The sequence below is a fragment of the Schistocerca americana genome, chromosome 5, assembly GCF_021461395.2.
Source record: "Schistocerca americana isolate TAMUIC-IGC-003095 chromosome 5, iqSchAmer2.1, whole genome shotgun sequence".
In the NCBI taxonomy this organism is placed as follows: domain Eukaryota; kingdom Metazoa; phylum Arthropoda; class Insecta; order Orthoptera; family Acrididae; genus Schistocerca; species Schistocerca americana.
Genome location: NC_060123.1, coordinates 483071706 through 483097712, shown reverse-complemented (window position 1 = coordinate 483097712; position 26007 = coordinate 483071706). Strand labels below are relative to the sequence as shown.

General features: G+C 43.6%; 1 protein-coding gene across 1 annotated transcript in view; it reads left to right on the top strand.

Annotated features, from left to right (window-relative positions):
• Nucleotides 1-691: 691 nt before the first annotated feature.
• LOC124616462 overlaps nt 692-26007 on the top strand; it is a 436627-nt gene continuing 411311 nt past the window's right edge. The window contains exon 1 of the mRNA XM_047144770.1: nt 692-774. Coding sequence (XP_047000726.1) covers nt 709-774 — 66 coding nt within the window. The 5' untranslated portion in view covers nt 692-708. The remainder of the gene's footprint in view (nt 775-26007) is intronic.

Genomic DNA, 26007 nt, shown 5'->3' with positions numbered 1-26007 from the left:
GTCCTCTCTTAGTAAATGAGTAAGCCTCACGTACAGACTGTCCTTCTCAGCGAGACCATCCAATGGTAAGTTACGGTTAGCCTGTTTACCATTTACTCATGGCTGATTTCCTCAGTGACAACATCAATGGCGCGGAGACCAACCAATACGAACATTAGGCCCGTATATCTATCCATAACTATTCCCCTCACGGCGCAGTAGCCAACTAATGTCGTGTTGTTACTTGAGAGGAAATATCGGAGGTCGGGACTGCCGTCTCCTCCTCCGTTATTTTGTTAGTGCCACATAAAGGATGAGCTCCAAGACCCTGGAGAAATTCTAATTGGGTCGTATCCGCTCGTTATACGCAGAGTGCCCGCTGCAGCCCGTAACGTTTTCCGTCACCAAGGAAGCGACGGCGGCAGCGGACGGCACGCGTTGTTTACCAGCACGGGGAGCGTTGTTTGCGGACGGCGGTCGCCAGTCGATACGGAGGCGGCGCGGGGCGGGGGCGGGGGCACGGTTGGAGGCGGAGGGGTGCTCCGGGCAGGTGAGGAGCGCCCGAGAGAGACAGAGCAGCCGCTCTGCGCGAATATCGATCTCTGGCGGCGGCGGCGGCGGGGGCGGCCGCTGGGGCAGTAGCGCGCCCGCCAGCACGCCGGCCGCAGCACGCCACCGCCAGCGCAGACGTCGCCGCCCCCGCCAGCAGAGCAGCAGACCAGCAGCGGCATGGCTCGCACGCGCGCAGCGGCACTCGCGCTCTTGGCGCTGCTCGCCGCCGCATCTGCCCGGACGGTGAGTCCCGCACCGACAGCTCACTCCCCAACCCGCGCCAGAAAAATGCTAAACGCATCTTTATTACAAGCAGAGTTACCTGACGCCGGAAATATCTTACAAAAATCACAACGTGTAGACACATATTCCACTACATTTACTATACATCAAAATATTTTGGCGCTACTTGTACTGCCGGCATACTGCCGCCTTCTGATGCCCACATGTCTTACGTAATCACATGTTCAGATCAGCCGAAGACCGCTGCGTGATGCTGCAACATTTCGCTAAACAAAAGGTAGCTCAAGCAGACAACACTTGTAGCACTGCCAATTGCTAGTAGAACGACTGGTAACCCTATTACGCTATACAGAAAGCTCAATGTGTATCTCTGACTGAGGTAGAGGAAGCTGAAACATCGTCTAACTTCTGGTGTTTCTCAAGCCACGGTATTTTATTTACTTTCCATCACATGTAAGATTTGCAATCTAGTGTCTATGGCAAACCCTGACAACTACCATAGATAACTACTGCAGAAAAAAGAAACGCGTATTATAATTTCAAAACTCAGTCTCTTTAGCAGCACGCGTACCCGCGGGCTGGCCGGCCCAAGCGGGTTGCATCATATAGCCTCGCAGGCGCTCATCGGCCAACGCGGCACTATGTTTTATATTTTTTTTCAAATTGTTGCATCCTTGAGCCCCCGTTCACCAGATGTACGTCTAGCGATTGGCGGCTGACGCTACAGATCACACTTTATTAATAATTTTAGTACAGGGTTACATCACCGGTTACAGTTACATTCTCAGCAAGTACACCAAGTCCTTTCATCCATACATGTATTTTTGCATCATTACTAACTTTACGACAGGAGCCTGTATACAATGTAAAAGGCATATTACTACATACATAACTAGGTCTAGATTGGGTCTTAGCATCTATTCCACAATACCAGGTCTTGTAAGCGATGACAGTGTGTTACTGAGCTACTTCAGGTTATGCACAGTAAATTGTTTGCACGAAATTAAATTAAAATACTTTATGAAATTCACTATGTATGTAGACAAATTTTCTACTGCATTCACTGTATATCAAAATATTTTGGTGCTTCTTCTGTCCCCGCCACGCTGCCGTCTTCTGCTCCCCACACGTCTCATGTCTTTAAACGCTCAGAGCACCCGAAGATGGCACCGTGATGCTGCAACATTTTGGTAAACAAAAGGTGGCTGAAGCAGACAACATTACAGCCTTGCGAATTGCTAGTAAAACGACTAGTAACCCCATAACGCTACACAGGAAACCCAGTGTGTAGCCGTGTCTGAGGTAGGGAAGCTGTAACATCGTCTAACTTCTAGTGTTCCTCAGGGAAATGTACTGGTACCATTTTTATTCTCAAGCCAGAATATTTTATTTATCTGCTATCACATGTAAAGTTTTCCGTCTGCTCGCTATGGCAAATTTTCTACTGCATTCACTGTATATCAAAATATTTTGGTGATACTTGTGTCCCCGCCACGATGCCGTCTTCTGCTGCCCACATGCCTCACGTCCGTAAACGCTCAGAGCATCCGAAGATGGCACCGTGATGCCGCAACATTTTGGTAAACAAAAGGTGGCTGAAGCAGACAACACTTACAGCCTTGCGAATTGCTAGTAAAACGACTAGTAACCCCATAACGCTTCACAGAAAACCCAGTATGTAGCTGTGTTTGAGGTAGGGGAAGCTGTAACATCGTCTAACTTCTAGTGTTCCTCAGGGAAATGTACTGGTACCATTTTTATTCTCAAGCCAGAATATTTTATTTATCTGCTATCATATGTAAAGTTTGCTGTCTACTGGCTATGGCAGTCCGTCATAATTACTACAGAAAAAAGAAAGCTAGAAAGCTGGATTATAATTTCAAAATAACGTCTCTACTTTTACGTAAGTTTCAGCATGGTGTACTACTGACCTGTTTCAAGATACACGCAATTTGTTGTTTGTATTAAATTAAATTATAATTACACCTGATTTTGTAATTATTAAATACTCTTGTTACCTCTAACACATCCTGGTATCAGCAGACTCGGATGCGTAGTCCTGAGGAATCACAATGAACTGTTCCACCTAAACGAATCGCCTGTCACTGGTCCCCCGACACGCAAGAATTCTTATAACATCTGATACTAACAACACTAAAATTCGTCTCGTAGTCTGACTTGTCCATTTCTTATCACAGTTATAAATATAGTACTGAAACAACGCATCATCTTTCCATCGCGATCGTTACGACATAAAAATTTCTTTTTATCTATCACATAGCCAAGCATCAAAACGTGGTAGCAGCTCAAGAAATGTGCAGACCTGGAGCAAGCCTCCACAGGCACCCCGTTCTCCACATTTCCTACGCACTGCTTCCTCGATATCATGCTACCCAAAATTATCTTTCAGGTGACTTTAGCAATGAGCAAAATAACAGATTGTTACGTCAGTTAGTTTCTTTGGATTTGTATGGAGTGTCAATCCAGGATTCCCAACTAACAAGGACTCTAAAACATTTCCACGAACCGGTTAAGTATTTGAAACAAGATCTTCTATTGGGGACTAATGTCTTACTGTCTGCTTAATCTCGTTAGCTGATCCATCTGCACATAATACTGAATTAGCTATAGTTTTTGTTAAATGGAACGATGTTCCTCCTTACTTTGCCATTCGAGAACTCTTACAGAGGCATATATACTAATATTACTATTGATGGTAGTTGCGCTGAAATTTTTCCCATGAAAAGACAGGAGGTGTGGTAACGGTCAAGGTCATGATTTGCGGCACAACACACGGTGACCTTCCGGGGTCATGCAAGCAACGGATAACGGAGCAGAAACTGCATCGCTCCGAGAATATTATTCTTTAGTTTACCATATTTATGGGCCATTTTATGTGTTCATTTGCTGGAAATTATCATGACGCTACACTTAACTTCAACAACCTTTCTAATGGTATTAAGTACATCGTTCCATTAAAAAAAAAAAGAACGTTTCCTTCGTTATGCTGTTAGACAAAAATTATAATAATATTTTTATACACAAAAAGTATGCTGATTGAAGGCTAAAACTTTTGTAAACACTTCTTCGATGCTTGATTCAAAAACCTTCAAATGTCTCTGAGCACTGTGGAACTGCTGAGGTCATAAGTCCCCTAGAACTTAGAATTACTTAAACCTAACTAACCTAAGGACATCAAACACATCCATGCCCGATGCAGGATTCGAACCTGCGACCGTAGCGGTCTTGCGGTTCCAGACTGTAACGCCTAGAACCGCTCGGCCACTCCGGCCTGCTGTTCGATGCTTGGAAACGCTAGTAAAACTTTATGGCTTCCACATTACTTGAACCTCCTTCGATACATAATTTATTTAGTAAACGATTTCTGCAGCTCCTTGGAACTATTCTGAATGATTCAGTTGTATGTGTATTATAATTCTTCCTAATACCCTGTTACAATACGCAGGTACATTTAATACCACAGCAACACCTGGTCTACTGAATTTCTTCTTATCCCCAATGTATGCTAACAAATTAAAAAGACATATAGACACGCCGGCCGGGGTGGCCGAGCGGCTCTAGGCGCTACAGTCTGGAACCGCGCGACTGCCTCTGACATGGATGAGTGTGATGTCCTTAGGTTAGTTAGGATTAAGTAGTTCTAAGTTCTAGGGGTCTGATGACCTCAGAAGTTAAGTCCCATAGTGCTCAGAGCCATTTGAACATATAGACAAACTCAAGAACAATGGAAAATTATTAGAGTAAGTTGTGTCAGATTGAATTACTACGTGAAGCAATAAAGCTTATTCCAGTCAAATCTTCGCATAAATTCTTCAATGGCAAGAACGGTGTGGACTGGCTACTCATGCTCTATAGCTCATAAATACTTCTTTGGCGGCGTCTGCGTCGGAACATGCTAGGTATCAACATTTTCGTGAGCCTCATACTAAATTACTCTTTGCCGACAAATACAGCCCTTTAATCCAAAATATTGGATACTGGATTAATAAATAATAGAGATAAGTTAATATGGTGGTTGTAATGCTTCATTTCTTCTGCATAGCCTCCCCCAATTGAGTACAACGCACAGAACTTCCACACATCCAAGCGAGACTTAGAAAAGTCATTCTCTGGAATGTTGCTGACTCGCCGTCACAGTCGCACCTTCGTTGGACTTGGCGATCCATCAGAGATCTGTTCCGCACTTTGTACTTCTGTTGTGGATCGATAACACCATCTCTTGTCACCCTTGACAATTTCTTCCAGAAAAGAACGGTCCACCTTTTTTGTTCTCATCAAGGCACTGCAGGTATCCATACTTCGTAGTTTTTATTGGTAGTCAAGGAGTGTGGGACAAATTTGCCCACACGTTTCTCTTCGCCAAAAAATTCTGGAGGATGTCCAAAATGGTTCAAATGGCTCTGAGCACATCTGAGGTCATCAGTCCCCTAGAACTTAGAACTACTTAAACCTAAGTAACCTAAGGACATCACACACATCCATGCCCGAGGCAGGATTCGAACCTGCGACCGTAGCGGTCGCGCGGTTCCAGACTGAAGCGCCTAGAACCGCTCGGCCACACTGGCCGGCATATTCAGTGTTAACAAATTACTCTTCTTCAAAAACGATTTTCTTGCTATTGCCAGTCTACATATTATATCCTCTCTGCTTCGGCCGTCATCAGTTACACTCCTGGAAATGGAAAAAAGGATACATTGACACCGGTGTGTCAGACCCACCATACTTGCTCCGGACACTGCGAGAGGGCTGTACAAGCAATGATCACACGCACGGCACAGCGGACACACCAGGAACCGCGTTGTTGGCCGTCGAATGGCGCTAGCTGCGCAGCATTTGTGCACCGCCGCCGTCAGTGTCAGCCAGTTTGCCGTGGCATACGGAGCTCCATCGCAGTCTTTAACACTGGTAGCATGCCGCGACAGCGTGGACGTGAACCGTATGTGCAGTTGACGGACTTTGAGCGAGGGCGTATAGTGGGCACGCGGGAGGCCGGCTGGACGTACCGCCGAATTGCTCAACACGTGGGGCGTGAGGTCTCCACAGTACATCGATGTTGTCGCCAGTGGTCGGCGGAAGGTGCACGTGCCCGTCGACCTGGGACCGGACCGCAGCGACGCACGGATGCACGCCAAGACCGTAGTGCCGTAGGGGACCGCACCGCCACTTCCCAGCAAAGTAGGGACACTGTTGCTCCTGGGGTATCGGCGAGGACCATTCGCAACCGTCTACATGAAGCTGGGCTACGGTCCCGCACACCGTTAGGCCGTCTTCCGCTCACGCCCCAACATCGTGCAGCCCGCCTCCAGTGGTGTCGCGACAGGCGTGAATGGAGGGACGAATGGAGACGTGTCGTCTTCAGCGATGAGAGTCGCTTCTGCCTTGGTGCCAATGATGGTCGTATGCGTGTTTGGCGCCGTGCAGGTGAGCGCCACAATCAGGACTGCATACGACCGAGGCACACAGGGCCAACACCCGGCATCATGGTGTGGGGAGCGATCTCCTACACTGGCCGTACACCACTGGTGATCGTCGAGGGGACACTGAATAGTGCACGGTACATCCAAACCGTCATCGAACCCATCGTTCTACCATTCCTAGACCGGCAAGGGAACTTGCTGTTCCAACAGGACAATGCACGTCCGCATGTATCCCGTGCCACCCAACGTGCTCTAGAAGGTGTAAGTCAACTACCCTGGCCAGCAAGATCTCCGGATCTGTCCCCCATTGAGCATGTTTGGGACTGGATGAAGCGTCGTCTCACGCGGTCTGCACGTCCAGCACGAACGCTGGTCCAACTGAGGCGCCAGGTGGAAATGGCATGGCAAGCCGTTCCACAGGACTACATCCAGCATCTCTACGATCGTCTCCATGGGAGAATAGCAGCCTGCATTGCTGCGAAAGGTGGATATACACTGTACTAGTGCCGACATTGTGCATGCTCTGTTGCCTGTGTCTATGTGCCTGTGGTTCTGTCAGTGTGATCATGTGATGTATCTGACCCCAGGAATGTGTCAATAAAGTTTCCCCTTCCTGGGACAATGAATTCACGGTGTTCTTATTTCAATTTCCAGGAGTGTATTTTGCTGCCCAAATAGCAAAACTCATCTGCTACTGTAAGTGTCTTGTTTCTTAATCTAATTTCCTCACCATCGTCTGACTTAATTCGACTACATTCCATTATCCTTATTTTGCTTTTGTTGATTTTCACCTTACATCCTTGTTTCAAAACACTATCCATTCCCTTCAACTGCTATTTAAAGTTCTTTGCTGCTTGTGACAGAATTACAATGTCATCGGCAAACCTGAAAGTTTTTATTTCCTCTCCTCTGACTTTAATGCACAGTCCGAATTTTTCTTTGGTTTCCTTTACTGCTTCTTCAGTGTGCGGATTGAATAACATAATAACTGCCGTTTGGTTTCCGTACATATTGTAGGTAGCCTTTCACTCCCTGTATTTTACCCCTGATACCTTCAGAATTTCAAAGAGAGTATTCCAGACAACATCGTCAAAAGCCCTTCCTAAGTCTACAAATGCTATAGATGTAGGTTTACTTTTCCTTAATATATCTTCTAAGGTAATTCGTAGGATCAGTACTGACTCCCCAAAACCCAAACTGATCTTCCCCGGAGTCGGCTTCTACCAGTTTTTCCATTTTTTCGTAAAGAATTCGTGTCAGTACTCTGCAGTCATGACTTTTTTAAACTGATGTTCCGTAATTTTCACATTGTCAGAATCTTGTTTCTTTGGAATTGGAATTGTTGCATTCTTCTACAAGTCTGAGGGTATGTCGCCTCTCTCATATATCTCGCACTCCAGATGCAAGAGTTTTGTCATGGCTGGCTCTCCCAAAGCTATCAGTAGTTCTTACGGAATGTCATCTTCTTCCGGGGCATTCTTTCTACTTAGGTCTTTCAGTGCTCTGTCAAATTCTTCTCGCAGTATCATATCTCATCTTCATCTACGTTCTCTTCTATTTCTATATTATTGTCTTCAAGTTCATCCCTCTTGTATAGACACTTTACATACTCTTTTCAGCTTTCCCTTCTTTGCTTAGAACTGGTTGTCCATCTGAGCTCTTGTTATTCATACAGCTGCTTCTCTTTTGCCCAAACAACTCTTTGGTTTTCCTGTAGGCAGTATCTACATTTTCCCTATTGAAACATGCTTCTGAATCCTTAGATTTTGCACTTCTTGTCTATCTCATTTTTAAACGTTTTTACGCTTTCGCTTGCTTCATTTGCTCCAGATGGTTATTCGAAGGTATTTTACTGTAACTACCTTAAAATACCAGGTGGTTATTCGTAGATATTCTACGGTAGTTACAGTTTTCAGTGATTGACGCCACTAAAGCATCGCCATTTCATGCGCAATACATTAGTTTATTTACGCTCATGCAGTATGGAAGCGTGAGAGCATTACAACACAATCAATGAACTCCACCATTGAACTCGACCCCTCCCGACACCACGTAACGTTCAAAGGTCACTATCGCTATAACAGGAATATCACTTTACATTTGGAATCGCGTAGACAATTTATTTCACACAATTCGTTAGTGGAATGGAACAGATACATACATATGATCATCATTCTTAATCAAGCCATGATATAAGAATTTTGAAATTTGCAGTCTTTTTGAGCGAGGATTATGGCCCTATTGTAGCTGTGATCTTCAGGTGGATGACCGGTTTGATGCAGCTCTCCGCGCTATCCTATACTGCGGAGGCCTCTTGATCTGTGCATAGGTACTACAGCTTACGCCCATTTGAACCTGCTTGCTGCACTCAAGTCTTGGCCCCCTTCTACAGTCTGACAACGCTCATTAGTATCCCATTATAGTTATATTGGCTGAAACAAATCAGTACAGTTGGAAATCGACAATGAAAAACAGTAAAAGATTTCAAACTGCCCATGGAACCGAGTAAGTTAATGTCATTTGAAAAGCGATTGAATCAGCCCATCAGAACGCAGTGTTTTCTCATTTGTGCCATAGCTGAAACTTTAATTAAAATGGTTTGCTTTCATTTCCTGGCGGGTATATTTTTACGAGTAAAAAATGAAATAAAACGGTAGCGTTCCCAATCTTGTTAAGAAAAAAAAATGAAACATGCTACAAAAATATCACGCAAAAATACTGACGATAGCCTTCACCCGGATGTTTACGAACAGCAAAGTGAACTGTTGTGCAACGTTCAAATACAGCGTCCGCGAATTAGAGAATAGTTATATGCCAAGGGACGTGGAGAGGTCGTATGCCATGAAGCACATTGTCACAAGCGGAGGACCATTGGGAGTTAATATTTTTGTGAAGGAGCTAATTTAGTGGTTTGGCGATCGCTGCCTGAGGAATGAATTTTTGACCTAGCATGGATTTGATGTGTTTGATATCTCGGAGGCTGGAAGGTTTTATATGGATTTGATGTGTTTGATATCTCGGAGGCTGGAAGGTTTTATATGGCCTCGATCTGATGCGGAACGGTGATTATTCATGATGTACTGAAAACATGTCCCACTTGCGGCACAAAGAAGCAGCATTTTTTCTGATTGTATTTCAAGTTAGCCGTTGGATCAAGCTGAACGAGGAGTCCAAACTGGTTGCTTAATCCCGTACATTCTTGCCAGTGACAATAATATCGAACAAATATTTGCTGTCCCTGGTGTGTCTCGTGAAAGATGTCCAAAATAGTACTGGAATATGGCTAGTGCACTGGAGATGCAGAAGAACGGGCGATTACATCGAAAAAGACCAAATGGCGTGTTGATGACCAGAATGCTTTTGGAGGCTTCGTCCAAGGGAGCTGAAAGTAAGTGTCGATAGGTCCACTTTTACAACACCTTTGTCTCTGGCTAGGCGTGCCATATTATTCTCCAATTTAGGAATAGGACAAGCAACAAACACCTATGGTAAGACCTGCAGAGCTGCCGAGAACCTAATGGACTGTTGAAACGGCCGGCCGGTGTGGCCGAGCGGTTCTAGGCGCTTCAGTCTGGAACCGCGTGACCTCTACAGTCGCAGGTTCGAATCCTGCCTCGGGCATGGATGTGTGTGATGTGCTTAGGTTAGTTAGGTTTAAGTAGTTCCAAGTTCTAGGGGACTGATGACCTTAGATGTTAAGTCCCATAGTGCTCAGAACCATTTTTGACTGTTGAAACGCTCAAATGATGGGAAGGCATGTAGCTAACGATGAGTCATTTAGTTTCAAGAGGTCGTTCCAGAGTTCTTCATCTGGAACGTGAACCAGGATCAAATCCTCATAGAGCGATTCTGCATAAAATTGTTTGTGCTGAGGATCAGAGCACTGGGAACGGCAATCTCTCGAAAGGCCTCACAAAATGGCTATTCACTTCGTGTACGACTGTCGGTTTTGCTTACGGCAGCTAAAAATCTTGTGGTTCATGACTGCCACGTGCACTTGGGCATCAAAATAGTCCAAAAAACAGGATTTCAAACTTCGTAAGGCACTTTATGAGGTTCGACCACAGGACTGAGCTGCTGCAAGAAGTGATAGGTTTCTGATTCCGCAAAAAAAAAAAAAAAATTGCTCGCTGTGAGATATCACTTAAGATCCATATGGATTCTGCTTCTCCTGCTACTGCTGTAATTACAGTCATAATAATAATAGTATGAGAGGCACCCACATGCCTTCCTCATACTGTGGCATCAAGCAGTCAGGCCTGCAAGATGAGTGGTCTGCCAAGCGAGTGGATTCATTCTTATTTATCGAGTAACATGAACTCTCGTACTCACAAATAAGTTACAAATTATCCTCCTGTATGAATAATACGCAACGGAAACGCACATCTAACTATCAGTGATTTACAGAACTCTGACTGTTGACTACGCACTGGCAATACCACATTTTTCTTTTTTTGTCTTTTATGTAACGGCTTTTATCAACACGTGGCCACCACACTGAATATGAATGGCGCACACATTATAAATTCGGGACATCATGACAACATGCAATTCGAAGGAAAAGTCCACCAATCTTTTTCTTTTCACTATCTTATTTATTCCGATAAATTCTATAACCTAACACACAAATTCTATAACCTACAACAATAACTCATGAGAAATTCCGCCCAGTGGGCATAGCTTTACATTGGTGATTCTCTACCTTATGGTCTCGTAATTATTTAACGCTACAGTGCACTTTCTGGATAGGATGGTGGATCTTTTGTTATATCTCACACTTCGACTCTCACAATCATCATCATGAAACTTTCCTCCATCGAGCGGTACAGAAGGAACAAGCATAACCCACTAATCTTTTGAAACTACCTTGCTACTCTCCCATGCAAACCACACATACCCAAATTACATGAGATACATCACACTTCAACATGGAATACAATACACTAAATAGTCACAACACTATCACTTTCAGCTTTCCAACTTCAATTAGTATTTATCCCAGTTTCACACGACACTGCCCCACTTTGTAATTCTACTTTCCTACTATGAACTCTGGAGATATATGCACGTCTTCCTGTGCAATGCAAGCCAAGTGGCGTTGCTGGATAGACGGCCGACTCACCTTGCTTCTCTCTCAGAGTTTGAATCTAGCGTCACACGGAATCATATCACGCAAAGTAATATTAAGAACATATTCATCACACACGCGAGTCCTCAACTGATACCATGGACGAGTACTTCTCTTTATCCTTTGTCTCATACACAGATTGAGACTCACACAGTACTCACCACGTGGAAGTACTCGTCTCTAATTTCAAGTCCTGCACACGCCATTTCTTAAATATTTCAACTTATGGTACACACGCTATTTCTTAAATATTTCTACTTATTGTACACACGCTAGTAATTCAGCTTAACTTAAGCACACGGAAGTATTTCAACTTATTGCTACACGTGGTTTCATTGTGACCGTTGGTCACTTCCGAAGATTACTACAATCCCATTAATATTACCTGCCTGACATTTAATTCTCCCCACAAAAGTTCCTGAAATAGAGAAATTATTATTTCAAACTACTCTTAAATATTCCACATGCATACCATGTCTCCACTCTTTTGTCTCTACGGAGCACAACTAAGACAGGTCTTAACAGCACAAGATCCAGCGGCAGAGTGCTGAAACATGGCCGGTCTTCAGGGCATCTCGCACCTCTGTCGAGGTGGGGGAAGACCATGCTACCGTATTGGTCAGCCACATTTCAGGCGCTCAAAGCTCCGGTAAGTTTCCTCTCTTTGGTTCCACCAAAGGTGGCCAAAGGATCGTCTCAAAGATGATCATATATTCACATTCACTATCTGCGGTTAGCATTCATTCATTTCACAGATCTCACCAAACTGGATGTAGGGATTTATTTTGTGGGAGTGCACATGTGATCAATTAAATAAATAAATTGTCATTCTTTCCCACACTGGTATCTGGCTTCACTGTATTAATTGAAATTGAGTTATTATTAGAAAAAAATGTGTTGTTCTGACAAAAATAATGAAGTATGTTGTACCTATTTTCAATGTCGGGCGGTACTGTACCCTTTCAACGGCAATCGCTCGAAAGGCCTCACAAAATCGCTATTCACTTCGTGTACGGCTGTCGGCAGCTAAAAACCTTGTGGTTCATGACTGCCATGTGCACTTGGGCATCAAAATAGTCCAAAAAACAGGATTTCAAACTTCGTAAGGCACTTTATGAGGTTCGACCACAGGACTGAGCTGCTGCAAGAAGTGATAGGTTTCTGATTCCGCAAAATAAAAAAATAAAAAAAAAATTGCTCGCTGTGGGATATCACTTAAGATCCATATGGATTCTGCTTCTCCTGCTACTGCTGTAATTACAGTCATAATAATAATAGTGACATTGACGGATACAAAATATACTTAAGGGTGTACAAAAGGTTATTTCTGATATCGCCAGTTCTAAGGGAAGCAAATTTAGGTAGACAGCACCAGCTAAGAGAAGCGGGAAGTGAGGAAGATCTGATTGGAAAGAGTAATCAAACGAGTAATGATTGCATACTAAGACAAAGGTAGACATTATTGTTATTCAGTAGATGGCCTTTGAAGTAGTAGCAGTAGTAATAGGCTTCTAAGGGGCTCGAAGCTCCCGTGCCGATCTCACATGATTCCTCCAGATGCTCCTGTCTTGTGCTCCCTCTTACCAGTTATTTAGTCCCAATCTTTCGCATATCCAATCAATTTCTGGGTATCCCCCTTGGTCTTTTGCCATATGGCTTCTCTCTGAATATTCTTAACACAATTTGATCTTCTTTCATTCTCATCAGATGTCCAGCCCGTTGCAGTCATCTAGCATTTATTATGTTTACTATCGTTGGTTTTTGTGATATCTCGTGGATTTCTATGTTCTGTCTTCTCTTCCAGCATTGTGATTCATTTTCATAATCTGGACCAAAGATTTTTCCGTGAAGTTTATTCTCATACACTTGTAAATAGTGGTTTTCTGTTTTCGTTAGGCTCCATGTTTCTTTCCTATAGATTAGAAATGGTCTGATGATTTTATTATATAACTTTATTTTAGTTATACTAGTCAGCAATTTGGATCCTAAGAGATTTTGTATTGCATAATAGAGTCGGTTAGCATTTTGCAGTCTCGCTTTTATTTCTACCTGTCTCTGATTTTGTTCGTCTGTCACTGAGCCCAGAAATTTGTACTGTTCAACACACTCGAATTTTTGTTGACCAACTATTAGATGTGATTGGTTATCCCATTGATCTCTACATCTTTGAACTATCATGTATTTCGTTTTCTCGTCATTTACTTTCAGAACAAGTCTTCATGTTCCTGTTGCAAGCTCCACAAATAATTGCCTAATCCCTATTTCACTGTCTCCAATGAGCACTATGTCATCTGCGTATACTAACACGTTGATTTTACTTTCTTGGAGGATCCCAGCAGGTACCAGTTTGAGTTTCCTCACAACTCTTTTTAAAGCTATATTGGAGAGAATGAGGGACAAAGAATCTTCTTGTTTTAAGCCACTTTTATTTTTAAAATAGTCAGACTTTAATCCATTTAGTAAAACCAAGCTTGTATTTTCATCCATTTATCAATTTAATTGGGTAACCAAATTCAGTCATTACATTCCACAAGCTTTGCCTATGGGTGGGGTTATAAGCTTTCATGAAATCGATAAACAGATAATGCATTTTTTGTTTACATTTACAAACTTTTTCATTTATTGATATGATTGCAAATATGTTGTTGGTGGTGGATTTGTTTTTGCAGAAGCCATTTTGATAATCCCCATTGCGTTTGAAGTGGAGATATTATTTAGTTTTCTAACATAAAGAGGGAGGTCATTCGAAAACCTGGTTGCTGTTACTGAAAAGAACTTCGAGAAAACAGGTGAGTGATGGAGTGGGACAGAAACGATTTTGTTATGACAGGAACGAGAATTTCTGCTATGTTGTTTAGAGAAGAGGTTAAGATCGAGGAGCGATATGTTTGGCAGTGTACTTGGGTAAGACAGTGCAGGAAACAGAGGGTATGGAAACCGCTGCACTTGTCTGCACGTAGCCAGGATAGTTGCGTATGAGACGGTGAAATACGATCGATCGCAAACGTTCATCACCAGCTCCAGGTGACATGAGCTTTCCAGAGAAAGACCTTGCAGTATAACATCGCTCTAATGAACAATTGGAAGTATAAGAGCGTGTAAAAATTTCTTTCAGGTGGGAAGGGAAGAGCTTTTATACACTCCTGGAAATTGAAATAAGAACACCGTGAATTCATTGTCCCAGGAAGGGGAAACTATTGACACATTCATGGGGTCAGATACATCACATGATCACACTGACAGAACCACAGGCACATAGACACAGGCAACAGAGCATGCACAATGTCGGCACTAGTACAGTGTATATCCACCTTTCGCAGCAATGCAGGCTGCTATTCTCCCATGGAGACGATCGTAGAGATGCTGGATGTAGTCCTGTGGAACGGCTTGCCATGCCATTTCCACCTGGCGCCTCAGTTGGACCAGCGTTCGTGCTGGACGTGCAGACCGCGTGAGACGACGCTTCATCCAGTCCCAAACATGCTCAATGGGGGACAGATCCGGAGATCTTGCTGGCCAGGGTAGTTGACTTACACCTTCTAGAGCACGTTGGGTGGCACGGGATACATGCGGACGTGCATTGTCCTGTTGGAACAGCAAGTTCCCTTGCCGGTCTAGGAATGGTAGAACGATGGGTTCGATGAAGGTTTGGATGTACCGTGCACTATTCAGTGTCCCCTCGACGATCACCAGTGGTGTACGACCAGTGTAGGAGATCGCTCCCCACACCATGACGCCGGGTGTTGGCCCTGTGTGCCTCGGTCGTATGCAGTCCTGATTGTGGCGCTCACCTGCACGGCGCCAAACACGCATACGACCATCATTGGCACCAAGGCAGAAGCGACTCCCATCGCTGAAGACGACACGTCTCCATTCGTCCCTCCATTCACGCCTGTCGCGACACCACTGGAGGCGGGCTGCACGATGTTGGGGCGTGAGCGGAAGACGGCCTAACGGTGTGCGGGACCGTAGCCCAGCTTCATGGAGACGGTTGCGAATGGTCCTCGCCGATACCCCAGGAGCAACAGTGTCCCTAATTTGCTGGGAAGTGGCGGTGCGGTCCCCTACGGCACTGCGTAGGATCCTACGGTCTTGGCGTGCATCCGTGCGTCGCTGCGGTCCGGTCCCAGGTCGACGGGCACGTGCACCTTCCGCCGACCACTGGCGACAACATCGATGTACTGTGGAGACCTCACGCCCCACGTGTTGAGCAATTCGGCGGTACGTCCACCCGGCCTCCCGCATGCCCACTATACGCCCTCGCTCAAAGTCCGTCAACTGCACATACGGTTCACGTCCACGCTGTCGCGGCATGCTACCAGTGTTAAAGACTGCGATGGAGCTCCGTATGCCACGGCAAACAGGCTGACACTGACGGCGGCGGTGCACAAATGCTGCGCAGCTAGCGCCATTCGACGGCCAACACCGCGGTTCCTGGTGTGTCCGCTGTGCCGTGCGTGTGATCATTGCTTGTACAGCCCTCTCGCAGTGTCCGGAGCAAGTATGGTGGGTCTGACACACCGGTGTCAATGTGTTCTTTTTTCCATTTCCAGGAGTGTATTTTTGTGGGACATGGAGAGATACTGATGCCTTCTTGTACATTCCCATTGTGTGCATAGCCCAATCTGGCTTATCATCCGTTATAGTTCTTAGACCCTTTTCTGAGGGAAAGAAGGTGATATTTGTACCATTTAACATTCAACTTGGTAGGAATTTGTGATATTTGGGTTTAATGAGTCTAGTATGATCAATCACGACTGCTTGTGTTACAGTTATATTCATCCTAAATTCTGTGCCCATTTCGATAGAGCACAAGGTAGGTACTGAAATTTTCTATAGCCGTAACTGGTCCATGGCTCCACCTTATTGTCAAACGCCTTCAACGACGAGGGTGCTTTCAGGAAATGAGGCGATGCAAGACAACCGTGTGGAGATTGCGGTGGCGTGTAGGTGATGGCAGCCATATGCTCTAACATCAGCTCCTGAGCTTGCCATTTTTTGTAGAAGCAGTGATGTTCATAGAGGTGGACGTAGTGGAACAAAGAGAAAGCTTCGGCCACCACGAACAGGAAAAAACACAGGAAGAAGCATCGCCTACCCGGGATGTAGCACAAGCGTGCAGAGTGAGTCCACAGAAAACCTCATCGTCAATGAAAGTGGCCCATGACGCGTTCGACGCAGAGAAACTAAAGCCCAGATAGACAGTGAAATGCAGATTTCTTTTCCAGCATGTGATCGTGCGAAAGTGACTGGATGCACGCTGACTGCGTCCTCTTGAAGCAACCCTGTTGCCTGAAGTCACTGAGGCGCGCACCCTGAACTGCAGTGGTGCTGTTCGCCGTTGTAGCCCCTGCGACTTTTGGCATCGGCCATCCGTGGCACAGCGCTTTTATGCTGGAGAGTTTAGTGCCCCGACACAGCATTTGCAAGCATTATTAAGCACAGGGTGACAATTATTGAACTATATGAAAAAAAACGTAAATTAGTTACAAATTACGGCGTGCACCCTCTTTATTAAACATGTAAAGGTTACTACAGATATTCGAAATTAGGTTATGACATGTTCGATATGCCTGCCACCATTGGCGATGGTCAGGCGCAAACGAATAGCGGAATTCTGCATGACCAGCTGAGTTGTTGGAATATCTATGCTGTCGATGACCTCCTCAATGGCTGTTTTCAACTCAGCAATGGCTTTGGGGCTTTTGCTGTACACCTTGTCTTTAAATGTAGCCTCACAAAAAGGAATCGCATATGTTGAGTTCCGGAGGATATGGCGGCCAATCGAGGCCCATGCCAGTGGTCTCTGGGTACCCCGAAGCCAAAATGCGGCCCCCAAGTGGTCCTCCAGGGCTCAAACGGCTCTCCTGCTTCGATTGGGTCCGAGCTCCGTCTTGCATGAACCATATCCTGTCGAAATCAGGGACACTTTAGATAATGGGAATGAACTTACCTTACAAAACCTTCACGCACCGTTCCGTAGTCACCGTGCCGTCACGGAACATCACACCGATTATTCCGTGACTGGACATTGCACACTGCACAGTCACCCGCTAAGGGTGACGAGGCTTCTCGATCGCGAAATGCGGATGTTCGGTCTCCCAAATGTGCCAATTTTGCTTATCGACGAACCCATCCGAATGAAAGTGGACTCCGTCGCTAAACCGAACCATGCATTCGCGAATTATTGCCATCATGTCCCGTGGCTAACCGTGCAATTTGAAAGTCGTAACGCAAACCGTTCAGAAGTTATGACGATTTTATTTCATACAGTTCAATAATTGTCACCCTGTAACTTTGCCATAGTCGTTTGAGTCGCCCCGTATTCCGATAATATGTAAGTGGAATCCTAAACGCTCTTTTTTCACGTTTGTTGATTTGTTCCCATTATGTAGAGTCCTTTATTGCAGAAGAATCGAACACCCGAGAAGTTTTGTCTTCTAGCAGTCTCAGACATTTCCAAATGTTTCTTTCTTTTAGCTGGCTTTGATACACTTTTTGAGGGTTTGTAACTCGTAACAGTTTATCTTAAAGCTCTAAGTAAACTATCTGTTCCGTCAGTTGGTGATTACTTCGTAGATACCACTGTTGCAACTTCTTTGGCAAATGAGAGCAGTCTACATTTTGAATCTTATTCTACACCCAGTATGCTATACAACCTTCTAGCTTTCTCAGCCACAAGTCAAAGGCATTATCCCGAAAGACTAAGCCACAGACCGATATTTGTAGGCATCGTTTCGTTAAATACTTCAAGTGACAAGTTTCGGACGAAGTGTGTTACGGCCTTGGCTCTGAGCACTATGGGACTTAATGTTACAGTCTTCGTCTGCATTAGTGATCTCATATACTCTTGTAAAGGATTTTAGGGGAACTGATTTCCCTCAATATTGAGGTCATCGGATATCAAAACTAAACGTAATGTGCACCAAAATCCCCACGGTGTACATTCTAATGATAGGAGCTATTCTTCAAGTTCGTCGTTGATTTTTCTCTGTTAAAATTCAAGCTGATTTGGGTTTACGCCTGCAAGATTTCTACGGATGTCTAGACATTCACAATGAATTATTTCTTAATTATTCGCATCTCTTAAATCATAAGAGTTTCTAAGCACCAACGCGTATGTTTTTCTTTAAAGTTTCGATGTCTCAGTGCCTATAGATATCACCTTCATTCCATTAACCTCTGCAACATTTCTCTTGTTCAGGATAATCAGTCACCTCCTCCGAAAGAGTCGTTTTAGCTTCTCTTCGCTACTCCTGTCGTACCTCATTTTTGCGGTTGTCATCTGGAGACAACGTTCGCGTTAAAAGAAATATTGAATCGTATATGCTTTCTCATAGGGACCACTCGTGATGACTGGGTGTTGTGTGATGTCCTTAGGTTGGTTAGGTTTAAGTAGTTCTAAGTTCTAGGGGACTGATGACCTCAGATGTTAAGTCCCATAGTGCTCAGAGCCATTTGAACCATAGGGACCACTGGGGACTCTACCTTTTTTGTCAATAGTTTATTTTGCCTTTGCCAAACTTTGATATTCAGGTGTTCTCTTCAAGTATTCCCATCTTTCTATTTCATGTTACTTCAGTAATTATTTGTATTTCTGTTTGGAACTCCAATAAGTCCCTATTTGTCTAATACATTCTCCGACTCCTATTGGTTTCTGATAACTTTACATCTCAGTTTTTGTATATCGTTACTCCACACTGCCTTTGGGCCTCCTGTGTGTCACAAAACAATAAAGTGAAAAATCACTTATATTTGTCTGCACCTTTATGGCATTATCTGTCAGTCAAGCAATAATTTGTACAGACGCTAACAGTAGTTAGTCTGAGCGCGGGACGGAATATTAAGACGTAAATGTAAATTTCATGTTTTTTGTGATTTTGTGCACTTTTAATATTTAGTCTTTATATCACTTTATTTTTTGTATGTAAACGTATTTTCTGAAATTTCCAATAAGTTTGCTTTCGTTTCAGCTAATACATGCATTTCATTTAAAATAGATTGCACTTACATCAATGATTGAGTCATGGCGATGTTTTACCAAGCTGGTCTGAGTAACGAATTCCCTGAACACTTTTCGTTCGTTCTCTTCAATCTAATTTGTGTAGGAGTGTAGGGGAATATTGTTTGTTTTTATTTTGGAGTGAGAACGTGTTAGTTAAGGATCTACACGTTTGTAACTGACGGGGGAAACGTTCGAAGGAATCTATAAATCAATTTAAGGAGAGTACGAGATGAACATTTGATGTTTTTGTTGTTGATCCTAACACTCAAACCTACAGAGAGTTTGTTCACAGAAAGTATTACGTCTCTGTAAAATATTGTATTATACAAGTTCTTCACACTTTCGATTACGATAAAGGATGAACTAAAACGCGTCGTAATACATCTAGTATGACGTCATCCTCAAGAACACATGTGTTAGAAAGCTGTGAACAGACATCAGCAATTCCAGAACAACGCCTTTTGGCAGCTATATGAAGTTCACCTAATACAACCACTGGGGGGGGGGGTCTACTGATAGTGGGACAGCACATACGGTATCAGTATAAACAAACTGATAACCAGAGACACGGTAACCCCTTCCCAGTTTTCAAGGTTGCCTACCTGACCGTTTCCAGGGACGACAAAGATTTAATTTTCAAAATTTCATATAGTTATTGACAGAATTTAAAAATTTAAAATGTTGTCGTAATCTACTCTTTAAGAGCTATAATCTTATGTTAAATTTTTAACGCTGTGGGATAAGTATTGTAGTTATAAACTATATATATGCCTTGAGGTACTGTAACTCACTTCGTGCAAATTATCCAGATTTTATTTATCCAGTATTTGAGAATGAGATCAGTTATCGACTTCCAACTAGCTTTAAACGTGATTTCAAATATTAGCGAAACCTTTCTCCCTCTGACACCATCCACAAAATGAAGAAAGGAAGAAAATTCATCGCCTACTACATTTTCGCTGTTCATACAGTAAAACTTCAGCATCAGGCATAACGTTTTAATTCATTACTCATTTACTAATTGCTCTATTCCCGACACATTCTGCAGACAATATCCACATGGATCACTGAAAGTACCTGAGAAATTATTCATTTTACGACTCATAATTCAGTAAATATGAGTCCTATTCACAGAGGAGCGTGAAAAACTAGCTTCTGGTTAAAACGAAGCGCAAGTTATCCGTACGATACTCATCCAGTGTTTGATAACGAGAACACTTTTCTACTTCAAAAAATTTTAAAGATAATTTCAAACCTTTTCTAGATTTTATGTCACTTATATACTTCGTATCAAATATTTAACACACTATCTCATATGTAAGTTATCAGACGTTTGAAGTTGTTTCAGATATTGAAGTCCGATTTAGTAAAGAATCGGGGATGAGGGTTTACTGGTGTTATATACTAACGTTAGTAGAGATTCTCATCAAAGTTACTTGCTAAAAATTACAAGAAAGAAACTGATGAAAGTATTTCTGTGATAAAAATGCTATTCATCGTTTGGTATTGCCTTACGCGCACTTCAATAATTTTACAGTCTAATAATATGAAATTTCTTTATCAGTTTGGTCTATACTTATTTAAAAGTTATAAATTGGTGGAAAATGTTTGGTAAATTAATGCCTGTAGGGAATCGGGCATACTAACACCGGGTTGATTCCACGTTGATTCGTTCATAGACGAGAATTTGTTCGTAAGTTAGCTCTAACCTCTCTACGTAATGCTAGCACGTAGATATTAGCTAGAAAAGAATATGTCTTCAGCGATTAATTTCGAGGCATTTTTTTCGGACTACAGAAATTTCAGTTAGGAATTTATTGTGAATTTATTTTATAAATAGTTTCTCTGCTTCTTTTAATTTCAGACAAGCGTTTCGCCGAACTGTCGACGTTTTCAACGATGCTGAAGTTATAAAGTGTCTAACCGTAAAATGTCAGCAAATAATTTTTGTGCGCCAGCGTGAAATAAAGTAATAGTACATTGTGAAAAACATGAAGTGTATATAAGGATGCTCCGCTAAATAACATTCCATGTGGGTGACGTATCACTTCACGTATTTTACTTGGACATCGCAAATATCAGTATTTGTTTGTTGTTTTGCAGTGCGGCACTGTCAAGTCCAGGAAAAGAAAACGAGAAAAAAGAAGGCAAACGGCTGCAGGTTAGCTGCGCTATACGGCAGTGGCGGCTGTCGGGAATTGGCCCCAGGCTCCTCTGAACAGGCTGTGCAGTGACACAGCGACAATTCGATCCGACAGGAGCCCCAGAGCAATCTCAGGAGTGCGCAGAGGATATCGGAAGAGTGGACACTCCTTGTGGAACGACCATGTTTACTAAGCCTGTTACTCAGATTATCTGCCTTCCAAGAGTTAAAAAACCTATGTGTTCGGTAATTCCAGGCTTGCCGCTTCTTTTAGTAATCTATGAGATCAAAGGTTAGATGCTTTTTTCTCTATAAGCACTACCTTACTTTGTGACAACGAATGTCGCTCCAAAAGACATATCCGCTTAATTTTTACTTCTGGACATTCACCATGGAGAAATTTTTGGAAGAAGGAACCAGAGAGGTTGCAGTCTAGCGGCCCGTCTACATTAAGCTCGTTACTGCAAGTTTGGTAAGAGCAGGGCTTAAACCCCCACCTCATTTTCCCTACTTTTAGATTGATGTATGTTCTAAGAAATCTGCATCGTACTTCTGAACAACACAAGCAGTGAAATATAGTATTTATCCGTCGACACCAGGCAGCTACTTTCAATTAAAATGTGTCCCGTGAACGAAAAAGTGCAGGTTGTAAACACGTAGTTGACGACATATGGGAGTTTGGGTCTGGTCGTGAAGCGTGCACGGATAGCCTAATGGTAAGGCGACAGCTCGCGATAAGTGGGAAACCCGGATTCGAGTCCGGTCCGGCACAAACTTTTACTCTCGTCATTCAGTTATGCAGCTGATGGATGTCTATATTCGCATCTGTGAATATAGTTCATGTTTTTGATGTATTTTTGGAGGGGACGGCGTTCAACCAATGGAGAAGCAGACAGTGGCGGAACACTGCTGAAGTCAGGTAGTGACGTACACTTTCGGAATGGTGTGCTCAAGAGAGGATTCTGGACCCTTTATGTCGGGTTCCTACCTGAAAGTAACGGGAGCTATACGGTCGTGTAGGTGGTTGATTCTGGGCGGTGAACGGCCACTACGATACTCTTACTTTCTCCGGTTGCATTACGGAATTGGGAATAGGCAGAGCATGAGTTTATACTTGCTATGTCAAGTGTTTAATTTGTAAATCATCCTGTTGAGCTGGTGAATATTTCGTGTATTATGATCACGAAATGGACATAGTTTACGCGCGTCTTGGATTACTACTTAGACTGGGGTTTCTGCTACAATTCTCGTAACGGTTTCAACGCAACTTTACGGTATTTGATATGGTTGTTTTCTGTCTGTATTATATTTAATTGTCGTTGGACCATTTCCGTTTAGCTGAGATATACTTTAGTTAATAAACATCACTGAAAGTAATGTTCTGTCTTACAGATGTTACAATTGAATCCTTTTATTAAACTATTAATTTATCTTTTATTTAATATTCCTGCGTATTTTATTAATTCGAAATTCTAGCCAATGAATAGATTGTCTGACTGTAAGATCGCTTCTAAAGATTATTATTTGCAGCGAGTTAGCTGCTGGGCATGAAAAAAGACATGCGTGGCTCAACTCCGTAACTACATCGAATTACCTCTTTTAAACAGATCCATGCATAGCCCAACTACCTACGGGGCGAGCAACATCAGATAAATTCGCAGTTGGTTTTCCCGTGTGGCTGCTAGTTAGAGCAACTACTCGGTAAAAAACCGTTAGTTCGAGTATAGATAGCCTTGAGTGACAGACGATCCGTTTCAACTCTTTGCCAGAGTTCTTGAATGGCTGTGTGGTGGCGAGTGATCGGGTGCCTATCTCTTGGCAACCCCTAACAAGATGTTCACAATGTGTGAGACAGCTGGAGGAGGTGTAGGCCATCGCAACAGTCCAATGGCCTCTGTATCGTGGGAAGCCAGGGTAACATAAGCAACATGTGGTCTTGCGTTATCTTGCTCATAGTTCGCTCAGGGACGCGGAATTGTTGACGTGCTCCGAGGTCGCACATCCGTGTGACGCTTGAGCTTTCCTTATACAGCGTGAATACTGGTTTTACGTTTGGTATGGTTACATGTAGCAAATTGTAGCGTTTGACTTCTCTCTTGGTGACGACAAGCTCCGTCATGTATGGTCGAGTCTATAGCGAAGAAGGAGGTGGAAGCGTCAAAGCCCCTGCAAGTCACCATTTGCAACAGCTACCCAGCGGCTTGATCAAAAAGCAATCCCCCTCACAGCTCCTTCAGGAACTACACTGGACAACACGATGGACTGGCGACAGTCATTTGCTAACGGACATACTCCTAATCGTTGTCGATCTGCGCACAATACCTTAACAGTTGACTCCGTGCACAAGAGCTCTCCAGTATACGAGAGTTGGAACTTAAATAATGGTAACTATTTGTTCACAACCGATACAAAAGAGTTACATGTTTGCACCTGTTACTGTCCTTCAAAGTAGTCACCAGCGTTGCGTAGAACCCGTTGCCAGCGATGTGGAAGGCGTAGTATACCGTTAGCAGAGCCTGTTCTGTTGATGGTGCGAATGGGGCGGTCTACTGCCTGTCGAATCTCTGGAACAGTTCTGAAGCGAATGCCACGAACCCAAAACTCAACCGCCAATCCAACGAATGCCGTCATTATGGGTCGCCGCGAAAGTCGAAAGTGCATCAGAGCCCCAGTATGGTGAATGTTATGGTGATTCTCGCGTACGACTGTGGTGGTGTTATCCTAACGCATTACGTTCCTACGCGGCAGACCGTCCAAGCACAGTATTACTGTTCGGTTTTGGAGCATCACCTGCGGCCAGCTTTGAGAAAGAAGCGGTGACACTTTCTGCGCAACCCACCCATCATTTTGCACGAAAATGCGCGGGCTCATACAGCGCAAGCCGTGGCTGCTCTGTTCGGTCGATGGGACTGAAAAGTACTGTACCACCCACAATACTCCGCGGACTTAAATCCTTGTGACTGATTCGATTCGGAAGATGAATATGAAGATGATTCGTGGCATTCGCTTCAGAACTGTTCCAGAGATTCGACAGGCACTATCAACAGAACAGGCTCTGCTAACGGTATACTACGCCTTCCACATCGCTGGCAACGGTTCTACACAAAGCTGGTGACTACTTTGAAGGACAGTAACAGGTGCAAACATGTAACTCTTTTGTATCAATTGTGAATAAATTGTTGCCACTATTTAAGTTCCAACCCTTGTAGTATAGCGGAAGATGAGTGGAGACGCTTAATAAGACAGCTTCGGTCTTCCTTCCTTCATAACAGACGGAGGCCTGAATTTCCATGATGTACTGTGGAGAGGAGAAATAAAAGACAGAAGCGACCAGACTTTGATGAATGTTATAGAAAAACGGACCCAAAATCCAGGAAGAGGCAAGCTTTCGTACAACAGATATTAGATTTACTCAGAAATGGTGAAATTGGCAAAATTGTAAAGTGCGTTTCGTACAAAGCAGTCGTGAGCAGAACGTAAAATAAAAAAAAATACAGTTGACGTCAGGAAATATTGTATGTGAAATTTACAATGAAACCTTTGTGTTTCCATATAATTTGTTTTCTGTGTTATCTTTTCCAGTATTTGTAATATTCTTAAAGAATGTTGTAAAAAGGGGCGAAGGTCGTGCACTTTCTCCGTTCAGATTTGGAAGAGTTCGCCGAGTTTGTGCAGCTGGTCTGCCATGAGAGGGTAGAAGTTGCCGAACTCGTGTGTGCCGCTCAGGAGACGCTTTGGCAAGAGTTGCGGAATTCGAGTGTTTCGTTTTCCACCAGCAGGTAGAAGTTCCGAGTTCGGCCGAGCCGCATTTAAATCATGCTGCACTTACTAACAGTAGATTGGATGTGAAGCATCCAGCTTAACCGTGAGTCACCTATCATGCCTAGTAATCGAGCGTGAGAGGCTCTCTGGAAAGTATAATTTCCACATGTGGCGTGACCGTCATTGCGTGCAGCGTTCGATTTGCAAAACGAGCTGACCGTCGGTTTCTCAGCCGAACGGTCCAAACCGCTGGCAGACAGCCTCTCACAGACGTGTTCGTTGGTAGAAAGTAATGCTGTTTTGGTCTGAAGATGTGACTCTGCATTTGAGTGAACACTTTTGTATGGAGAGTAATTTTTCGTTCCAAATGAAGAGTATAGAGAGAATACGAGAAGGAGCTAAAAACCGCACGCTATGGCAAGCCCTCAGAGACAAGAAGAGGTCAGAGCATGTTGCCTTTAAATCTGACAGACTGTTCTTTGAGCGACGAAGATGTTGATACTATAAATTCGCCTCGAACGTATTCCGACTTCCGTCAGCTTTCCAGCAGAACCGGTATCTGAACTTGATCTTTAAGCTCCCTTAACGTCAAGATAAACGGAGACAACTGCTTTTTTCGTTTTAAAGGCTGAAGTGATGTCCATTGCAAGCTAATCAGATTGTCTTAGGACCTTTTGCCTTTCCAGAAACCATATTGACTCCGTGGCATCAAATTATTATTTTCAATCAATCTTTCCAGTCTCCTTTTTACCATTAG